Source organism: Chaetodon auriga, chromosome 17 (assembly GCF_051107435.1).
Source record: "Chaetodon auriga isolate fChaAug3 chromosome 17, fChaAug3.hap1, whole genome shotgun sequence".
NCBI classification, from domain to species: Eukaryota; Metazoa; Chordata; class Actinopteri; order Chaetodontiformes; family Chaetodontidae; genus Chaetodon; species Chaetodon auriga.
This window is the reverse complement of record NC_135090.1, coordinates 16,324,689-16,335,501: the sequence shown is the minus strand read 5'-3', so window position 1 is coordinate 16,335,501 and position 10,813 is coordinate 16,324,689. Positions and strand designations below refer to the sequence as shown.

The 10,813-nt window shown below is 43.2% G+C and overlaps 1 protein-coding gene across 1 annotated transcript in view; it reads right to left on the bottom strand.

Annotated features, from left to right (window-relative positions):
- Positions 1-3,799: 3,799 nt before the first annotated feature.
- Positions 3,800-10,813, bottom strand: part of efna3a (ephrin-A3a) — a 55,509-nt gene continuing 48,495 nt past the window's right edge. Inside the window, exon 5 of the mRNA XM_076755238.1 lies at positions 3,800-5,240. Coding sequence (XP_076611353.1) covers positions 5,122-5,240 — 119 coding nt within the window. The 3' untranslated portion in view covers positions 3,800-5,121. The remainder of the gene's footprint in view (positions 5,241-10,813) is intronic.

Sequence of the window (10,813 nt, the reverse complement as noted above, 5' to 3'; positions counted from 1 at the left end):
GATCCATCATGTCGTTAACACTGAGTGTCCCTCAGCAGCCTCATATGGATCACGCGCAATAATTTTAGCCCCACTGAACTTCAGCAGCTTGACCTGTATTCAGACCTGCTTAGATGAGTTAAGTTAAATCTATTCAGGGAACACAGGCCACGTAATACATAAACCAAGTGAGTGCTGTTATTTTTGTGAATTCACTTTTTATCTCGTAGGCAAACATACTTACAGTAAATCTGTAGCATAATGTTTTGCAGATGTCCCGTATGCATCTCAGTGGCAGTTTCCCCAGCAGGGATGCCGGCTGAAAGAAAGCTTTGGCGACACCTATGGGTGGAAAGTAGAATAGGCGTTTACACTGGTTTAAGTATGGAGTATTCTCATAATATCTGCTGTCCTGCAACATATCATCTGGGAGAGCTGTTTTCCACATCATCATATATTTGTCTTCGGCTGGAAAACCTGAGCACACGAAACTGAAACCGAGCTTGTTACACATGATAAATGCACGTGTGCACATACAGCATGCTGTGCATATGCCACCTCACTGTCAAGAATAACAAGAATCCAGTAGAAACTGTAAAAAAGAAAGTGAGAAGAATTAACATATTTAATGTGTCCACAGGCACTGAATGGCATGAAGAACACAGAGAGGAACTTGGCAGCTGTTCTCGATTGCAAAGCATTTCAATTAAAATAAATGTCACGTATCTAAGCTGAGCTCCAAAGAAAGTAGACCCTGAAGTCATGGGTAAATAACCGGCATTAATGTACGTGTTCATGATAGCTGTTTTCAGTGTGTAGTTGTCAAACATGTAGAAGCTTTGAGCAAAAACTAATCATTATACCTACACAAATTATAGATTTCCTGGTTTGCAGTAGCTCAGGTGGCTGCTCATAAACCATAGAGTTGGAGTTCACTTCCCTCCTCCTTCTGTTCACAATTCAGCAGCCACTGATATGAGTGCTCTGTATGTAGGGGGAACATTTTGGACGAAAGCATCTGCCAAATTTTTTTTTGTTGCGCTGCGTGATTCCAAAAATAAAACAGTTAAAAATCCCAGATTCTGTCAATTACATCATCTTGTGGCCAGAGGCATTTGAGTGAGCCACAACTCATTTTTATGACTCCCAACCTTGAGAGCAAGGAGCACTTGAAGGCAGCACTAGTCTCACTGATTTTCTCACTGATGTCCTGTGCTATAACAAGTTCTCTGAGGAGGAGGCATCTGTTTCATTGTTTGGGCCAGACGGCGCAGTTTGTCAGGGGAATTCTTCTCGACGGCACAGGCGAGCCCATGCTACAGATGGCTTATCTCACAGTAAATGATTCAGAAAACGATAATATGCCTGCGAACGGAGAAGAGGTCATCTCCTTTTGCTAATGGGATGTCGTCCTTAGTTAGAGTCTGGACAGAGCACTTGTTAGATCTCTGTTTCATGTGGAAACGTGAGGCTGTGTGTCAGCTGCGCGGGGAAAGGTAGGCATTTTTAATCCACTGGCAACCCTCCTGATCCTCTCGTTTGAATAGTAAGCAGATCAATTAATGTTTCATTTAGACACAAGCAAAACATAAGCTTTTCCAGACACAAATTTTAGGTGTTAATATGACAGCGTTAATACCCTTACATAACTAACCGGAGACAGCCCCACTGCCAAAGAACGGAACAGGCTGATTTTCTGCAAAATGGTGGTTTAAGTTGTCAACTCAGGCCCTGGAGCAGAAGCTAAAACCCTTCCCCTCTTCCCCAGTGTCAAAGCACTGAAACGTTTATGTGCAAGTCCAAACTTATAAGTAGGCATGGAACTGTAAGCCAAGACCTACTGGAATATTCAACAATTATCAGTCTGTCAGCTAAATGCACAAACGTCAGACAGAATCAGACGCTGCTCTCTCACTGCACTGAGTCGAGCAGCTGCGAAACAGAAATTAATAGATGTGATCACTTCATTGTAACCTGCCTGGTTAAGTATGACTCACACTTTGTCAAGTAAATCGTCAGTCACGTCAAGTATATTAAATTAGCTTTACATTTTTCTTGCCACAAGCCCTCCAGACGCTCACACACTTGCAAACACCCTTTGACCCGGGTTTGGAGGTGAGAAGCATGAAGCTGACAGCCGACAGCCGAATCTGCTCTACTTCTTTCTCTCACTTGTGATATCAGGCCTGATGTGCAACATCAAAGACAAAATCTTATCTGCCCCCTCTGTCCCCTTTGGACGTGGACATTAGTGCATCTGAGACATGTGTCCCTCCCCACTGTCAGCTTCTTTCTGTTCTGCGTACAAAGATTAGAAAGAAGCTGACGGGGGCAAAAGGAAAGGAGAGCGATGTGGAGAGACAGATTTGTGGAGACATGAATGGCTTGCAGGTGTTTTTTTTACTTTTATTTTGAGAGAGGGAGAGAGACGGACAGAGCGGGAGACGTGGAGTCGTGACTCCCCACACACACACACACACACACACACACACTCTGTCATTATGTTTTATGGCAGGCGAAGTGTTTGCGAAACCGGAGCGAGATGGGCCAAGTGAGAATGGGTGATAGTTTTACACCAAGTGTACGTGCAGCAGGAGTGCTGTCTGTTTACATGTAAGCTCACAGCCAACACATCTGAAAGTGGAGTGTGAAGGAAAGAGGAAGAGCATCGCTTTCAAGTAGTGCTCAAGAAAAACAAACAGAAGTGAGTGCAGGGTGAGTGAAGGTGAAGGAGTCGCTGTTGAGATAAAGAAAGGCCGGACAGAGGCGGACAGAGAAGGCTGCACCTTATTTATGTGCAAAGAAGCTTCTACAATCAAACACACACAAGTAAATTTGCAAAAAAGAGTTTAATTGCCATTGTTTTAATCATTCTTGGATCAATTTACAGTTTTTTTAATTCATTCTTGTCAAAGGTAAACACATCTCTTGTGGTTGTCCTCAACATCGGTAAATGCTTTTCGCCCGCTTCCCAAACCCCGTAACGTAAACTAACATGACAGAAGAGCACATTCTCTCATACACACTTGCATATTCAGATCCTACAAACGACTCCTTAACGGGTACGAAATTTCTAAATGCCACATACTCGAAAAGCGCGGACAAACACATTCTACATACATACGCACACAAATGTGCACACATATGTTGTTTTTTTCCCCCCCTTGCTCGCTCCCACGCACGCACACACACGCAGAAAAGCAGGCAGATAAAGCACACACACACACACACACACACACTCACACACGCTTGTGCACACGCACGCACATTCCATAACCGGCATGTATTATAAATATACATTACAATGCAGACTCCTTCATTTCGCAAGTGCAGCACTTGAGGAATGCTGCCCCTCCATCAGCATCTGCTCTGTCTGTGCATTCACAGTTGGTTTATGACATGCTCTGGTTAGCAGTATCTGTTACATGAGAGTAGGGTTACTCAGTGTATATCCCTACTGATTAGTCATAACCAAGAACCCTCTCCTTACGTCAGGCTGAATTACATCTGACTATTTATCTACACAAGCAAAATGCTGCAGTAAAAATTTCACACTTTTAAAAAAAAGAATAAAAAAATGGCACAATAGCTTATTGAGCAAAGGCCTACAAATGCACACTAATAAATTAGGTAGATAAATAATATACTTTAATGTTAAAATAAATACATTTGAAAAGTAAATAAATTAAGAAAGCACAACATTGTAATCTGATTAATGCCAGCCTACGTTGTCCTGTATTACAATATAAAAAAAGTGAACTTTATTTGCACATTCACACGTGTTGTCTTTTCTTTTTTCATCTTTTTTTTTTTTTTTTTTTAAACAAAATGGCGGCAGCGTTACTTTGAGACTCAAAGCACAATTTCTCCTCAGGCACCTGCCGCGCTCTGGCGACTGTATGGGGTCGTTTCCATGGTGACCGTGACTGCTGTAATGGCCATCAGCACTGATTGGCTGGGACCCTCTGAAGTGGAAAAGGAATAGATGGCGCTGTCTGGGATTAAAAGGGAACTTGCTGCTGAGAGAGGTTTTTAAGAACTGTAAATTAGTGGTGCTCTGAATGACTCTGCTGATTGCTGCGAGGAGAAAGGTTTGACATCCGGAAAATCTACGCGAAGTGCTGAAGGTAAATGCATCGGAACAAAACACACATCTACCAAGTCTAAGTGCCATCAAATTACTAGTCCAGGGTCTGTATTTTTCTAGGGTTGTTACAGTGTGAAGGCAGGAAATGCAGACAAAGGACTAGTTCTAAGAGGGCACTCGCTATCTTCTAAGAAATGCAGGCTTTGCATCTGTACCTATCACAAAGCCAGGGGTATTTTTGATGTCTGGCGAAAATGGATTTTTGAAAGGCTGGCGGATATCCTCACAAAGTCTTTCCCTTTTCTTAAGAACCACCTTGGGCTCTTATTACCAGCAGCTCTCACACCAGTGTGAAAACATTCCTCAATGTCCGGGACAATGGCAGCAGTTCTCATCACTGACTGATTATACAATTATCCTGTATGGCACAGGTAAGATCAAAACAGTTCCAGAGTCCACCTTGCTCTTTACTACATCTAAGATGAGTTTTATCCATCAGTCTACTTGGTCCGTGGTCCAAGGCCTAAATATTCCACTGCAAAAGTCCTCCTTTGCCACCTTCTTCAAAGCGTACAGCTTCAAAAACCTTGCTTTCATCAGCTGAAGACGGTGCAGCTTAAATTCCTCAGGTGATTTGATGTCCATGCTACAATACGAGTGTGTAGTCTACATCCAGCTCATTACAGGTCCACTTTCTCACCCACCTCTCAGGCAAGCGCAGAAGTCTGATTCGGAATATAGGTTGTGGTTGTGGTCTCCATATTGTGGCAAAAACACCTGCATGAAATGCCGTGGTATTCATATGAGATATATGTCCAACAACACATGGAGCGTCAAAATACACTGGTGTAAATATGACAGCAAAAAGGCCTCTCCTTTTTTTTTTTAAGTCCAGGTAAGTTCAAGAATTTCTTTCTGTGTCTCTTTGATTGTGGTTCTGTTTCACCTCTACTTCTGTGTTTCTGCCAACTCTCACATCAACGACTTGGTGGAAACAAAGCCCTTTGGACGAGGCGGTCCAGCTACGCGTGAAGCGTCGCTCACGTCGACAGTCGCTAGGACAAAAGGACGGTGGACACGAGCAGCATCGCCACGGTGAGAAGAAGGCGGTCGCGTGATGGGCTGCTGCCACTGACGCTTTTCTCCAGTTTGGGAACTTCAGGGTTAAACTCGTCTGGAGAGAGAAAAGCGAGAAAAGAGGAGAACGTGAGCGTGAAAGTGTGTGTGCGAGAGAGTGCGTGTGCCAGACTGGAGGAAACGAACCATTACTACATTATTAATTCATCAATCTAAAGGCAATGTGTGACGCATGCAAATTGTGCTTTAACATATGCAGAGAAAAAGACATGATGCAATTATCAACAAACCACCAATTATCATCAGCTCTGCTACATATGGCCATTCCCCCCTTGGGATGGAAAATTAAAAACACTTTTGTTTCTGATCTGTTTTTTTAATATATTCCTCTTTTCACACTAATGATGTTTTTATCCTAGAGGGATTTCAATCAAACCAAATTACTATGGCCTTGCCATTGATTAGACACAACAGAACATTCGCTGGAGGGGAAAGACGGAGAAAGAGCTGGGAGAACACATTTTGTAATATTCGGTAAAAAGTGGATTACACTGAGTCATTATGCTCTGTCTCGACATAATTTTGCCCATTATTTCCAGAGGCTTATTATACACTAAAATAAAGCAAAAGGAAGCAAACAGAGCTCTGTTGCTTACACATCCATCACAGAGTTTAAGGGCAACCTGGGCTTGCTGCATTGAGATGTGAGAAAAAAATCATTTTTTCTAGCAAGTAATCTAAGTGCAGAAGAAAGCTGCAATTTCTTCCTGATGCTAGTCACATTAGCCCACATCCGACATAAAAGAGAAATGTAGGTGAAGGGGAGCTGTGATGGAAGAGTTTATAGCCTCGAGATGCGACATACTGATATTATGTTGTGTCATTAGGAAATTATTTGGGTCTAACAGATGAAAATCACAGAGGAGAGATGAAAAATACTTGTTTTGATACAAGAAAGGATACGTCTATTTGACAAATTGTACCCCAAAACTGACAAAAAATGTGTTTGTCTACTAAAATCCCATTACTTTCACTTCATTATGTTGTCATCGTGATGTCTCAGTGTGTAAAAGTTCTAGGCAAATATCATCAAACCAAACAGGCTTTCAAGGAAATGCATTAAACAAAGGGCACAAGATGTCTTAAAGTGCTGTTTCATTGTGACGTTAAAGTCTCAAGTTCGCTAAATGAAACAGAGACAGTGATGGCTGCAAGTAAAAACAAGGGAGGTGATATGAGATAACAGATAGAGACAATAATCACATGTCAGCTGATGGCTGATGAATGTACGGAATTTTGTTTTTGCCGTCTGTGTCTGAGAGAAAACCATCCGACCACTCTGGTTCCTCCTGGTTGTGCGTGACGCTTGCCCACGTCAGAGTTGTTTTAAGGAACACAAAGGCGCCTGTCTGCGGCGATGACACATGACAGCGACGCTCACACCGCGATGAACTCAAACACAGAATAAGGTGGGCGAGGCAGGAGGGAGAGCGCACCAGGACGGCCTCAGGTCGGGCCCACAGGTCACAAAAGGTTGCCTCCAAAGGGTTTCACAGAGAGGCTCCAGCAGTAAGATGTAACGCTCCAGAAGAAGAGACACCCTGTTCCTCCAGAAGCTAGCTCTCCTTTATCTTTTACATAAACCAGTGCAGGCAGACACAGCTCCGTTTCCACAGCTGCTTGGCGTGTGAACGGATTTAGTTCGCGCGCTCTTCCAGACTTGTTTGTGGGCGCGAGGAGCTTTGGCAATCACAAAGCAGCACAATATGCAGCTCTTCGAAACCCATGCTATTTAGGGAGGCCGCCCTTGGAAGATGAATGTGGGGGACGTCAGGTGCCTCTGGCCATAACAAGTTATCAAAGGTCCACAGTACGACACCTAACATCACAGCACAACGGTGGGATACAGCAATCAATTTCCGAGAGCACAATCTGCTGAGGTCTTGTCTGTATGGGGTTTAACAACAGACGAGCACGCGGGGTAGCTCTGCTGTCCACGCTAAACCGCCCAAGGCGTTTACAGTGAGATAAGAAACATCAGCTCTAGACTGTCGATGAGCGGAAAAAGGTTGTCTGGTCCGATAAGTCATCGCGCCAACTACGCCACGACGATGGCACACTCGCAGTGATGCGGAAGCAACATGAGGCGATGGACCTTCAGCTCTATAGGTCAGTGGGGGAGGTGTAATAGTGTGGAGGGCATACCACAGGCTTACACTGTATTAATACTTGCAGGTCGATGCCTTAATGCCAGAGCACACCTGAACACTGCAGCAGCTTCCTGCATTCATAAGCGAGACCAAGACTTGTCGAGAATAACTTGAGGAGCGTTCAGGTGAAAACTGATATTGTTCTCAATAAAACCAGTGGAATGAAAGCAAGGATCCAAAGACGGGGGCACCTTTGTATGCAGCTGTACAAAGCACAGATGCTTTTGTGCTCTCATAGCTCAAGATTTTAGCTTGAACTCTGCAAGGCGACTAGCTTGGTTTCAGACCTCTGCATCACCGCCCACACCTTTGGTATTATGCCCACCGATGGCTGTTTCCACCTGTTGGAGGAACACAATGGGGATGCCATCTTCCCTCGTGAAAAAGAGTAAAAGGAAAATGGCAGCAAGCATGTGGATGAGACTGATGCAGCTGTGAGTTCTTGTGAGACAACAAACAGAATTAACATCTCTTTCATCTGCGAATGTCTTCCATCATCGTGAGCTTACTGGATGCATCACTTGGCCCTGATTGATTAGAAGTGATACGAAATGACGTTTCAGTCTGTTTATGAGGAGAGGAGGCTACATGTCCCTCGTTAAGGGGCTACTAACGCTGCGATCAGCACCAAAGGTGGTCCAACGTGTTTCTGAACCAAAGGTTTCAGCTCTTCTGATCGCTGAGGGTTTGCTTGGTGCAACGTTGTACGACTGATTTTGAGAAAATCTGCAACATAACAAGCAGCTCAGAACAGAGGAATCACACACATCTTAAAAATGATCTGGTCACGGTTGCATTTTCTGGTCCACCACATAATTTATGCCTCAGCCTTCAGCCCTCTACTGCTGCTGCAGACACCCAATATAGGAGGAAAGTGTTTAAGGGCAAGCGTGTCAGAGATGGAAGAATGCATTGTATATTAAGCTCTGCTGCAGGAGACTATAAAGTTATGATTAATTCAGGACATAAGCTACAACACTGATGCTGAATCCTTGTATCATGTTAGCAGCAATAAGCCTATAGCTGATCTCTGCTACAACAGAGATCAGCTGTAGGAAGCTACAAGCAGAACAGAGGTGTGCTGCTTTAGGAAATAAAAATCATAAAAACGGTGAATCCAGTCACACTTAAAGGCTAATTCTGGTTTATCACAACTTTTGTTTTTGCAGATTGTGTTATGTAAAATAGCCCAGAGCTGGAAACACTTACTAATGTTGCAAGAAAGACAAGCGAGCGTCAGATGATCAGAGGGCTTGTAAAGCACTACTTACGGATTGCAAATTGCAGCATTTTGTTTCACAAATGCTAAACTGTGATGAATGTTTACAGCAGACAGATTGGGTAATATTTTTATTGCTAGCCTTCCTTTTCTCTTCCAAGTGAGTTTGTGTAACCGGTAGATTTGTTTAAAACCGGTGTGATCATCCTAATGCTCATGTTCCTGACTTTAGCCATTAGCTTGGTGAGAACAATCTTATTATCACCCATAGAAACGATGGCCGAAACTACAAAAAAGAGCCCCAAGTGGTAATAGACTGGAATTATCCTTAAAACACCACGTTAAATAAGGAAAATGTGACGTACAAGCAAAGCTAATAATAAAGTAACGAGGAAGACAGCAAGTCCAAACATATGTGGAGAGGGAGAGAGGGAGAGATGTGTTGATGCTGAGCCAGTCTGTGGGCTGGTCTGGTCCGGAGGGTGAGTCACAGAGTGGGTGTCCAGCGGTCAGCAGGGCCATCAGGGGTACGGGCTGTTTTAAAGTGTGTGTGTGTGTGTGTGTGTGTGTGTGTGTGTGTGTGTGTGTGTGCATACATCTGCGTGTCCTGATTTTGTTATTCTGCCAAATGTATTCAGCAAAATGCATCACAACGCTAGAGGCTATGATTTTTTATGATTCTCTGCCAGTGAGCATTTTTTTTATATTAAATTCTACGTAAGCTCGAGCCTGAGTTACTGCTGAGCAATTCGCCCACCACTGAGCTTTCCTTTCTTCCTCTGCCCCTTCTCTCCTCTACCCCCCCATCTCTGCCCCCACTCTGGTTTTATCTCTTTTCTGCCTGTTTCTCTCTCTCTCTCTCTGCCTTATCTGTCCTTCTTTCTGTCAGCTCTCCTGCTGCATTTCTCCTTCTTGACTTTCTCTCTCTCACTTTGTCTCTTTCCAGCCTCCATCTGTCTCTTCTATATCTCTCTTTCCTGCCTCCTCTCTCTCTCTCTGAAGGTACTCATTGCTGATGGCTCAAGAGCTCTTTTCACTCTGTCTCTGCCGGTCTCAGTTTCCATCTCAGGCAGGTCACACTCTCTTAGCCCTCGTCACAGACTGCCCACAGCTCCCAGAAACAAGCATACTAAATGATTCCCGGCAAGAGGCTTTTGTTTGAGATGAGGATGGAGAAAGAGAGAGAAAAATAGAGGGTTTATGTAACCACTCAGCTGCACAATTGACTTGGTCGCTGACATGCTTTCTCCTTAAGTAAACATGGACCTTTCATTCGTTACAAGACCTCTACTGACCTTGTGGATCTTGTTCTAGAAGAAAAGGTGTGTGGGTGTGAGGTACATTAGATTGAGTTTTGTTGTTTTTTGCATATATTGCATGTTGAGTTTAAACACATTAAAGGATACTGAGTCTTCGTTTCATAGTCTGGCCCATCATTCTTATTGGTATTAATGAGATCGTACTAACTTCATGTTAACACGTTAAAAAAAGAAGTGCGGTGGGGTATCACCAGCTGTTAGATGCAGGTTCAGGCTCAGTCGCTCACAAGCAAGGATGGAGCGATGGAGTGATTTCTTGGAACCGGAGGATTTAAGGATGCATCAATCTGACTTTTCTTCTCCTCGTTCTAATCTTAATACTTGTCTGTTTTAGCGCTCCCCAAATTTGTAATCACTATAACTCACTGTGTGCTACTCATTAAAATAATTTATATGTATGGCAACATGAGGCCAGAAGATTACAGTGGCACTTAAAATGAGTTAGCGCTCTGTCATGACTGAATTAATGTAACTAATGAAACACTGAATATTATAATGACATTGACAAATTTTGACCGGTTTCAGCATTTTGGCTCGGTGCTTCTATATTACTTTGGTGATTATTATGTTATCATAACCGATAGAAATGATGGCCAAAACTATGAAAATAAGATACATTATTATTATCCTTTAATTGCACAATAGATGTCATGTGTCTACTGTTGGGTGAAGTGCGTTCATTGCTTTACATTTATATCCGCTTTCTCACACAGATGCCTGTAAATACAGTAAACGGTGTCACTACTTCTCAATCAGTTTGCAGTGTTTCATTGTCTTACCCCGATTACACAACTCTCAAGAGTAGAATATAAAAGTTTTACTCATCAACCAGCTATGACATGTGGATTTTCTTTTCCCAACCACAGAATAAAAAAACTAACAAATGGTTGGTTCCTTTCCACAATGATCAGTACATAAATGA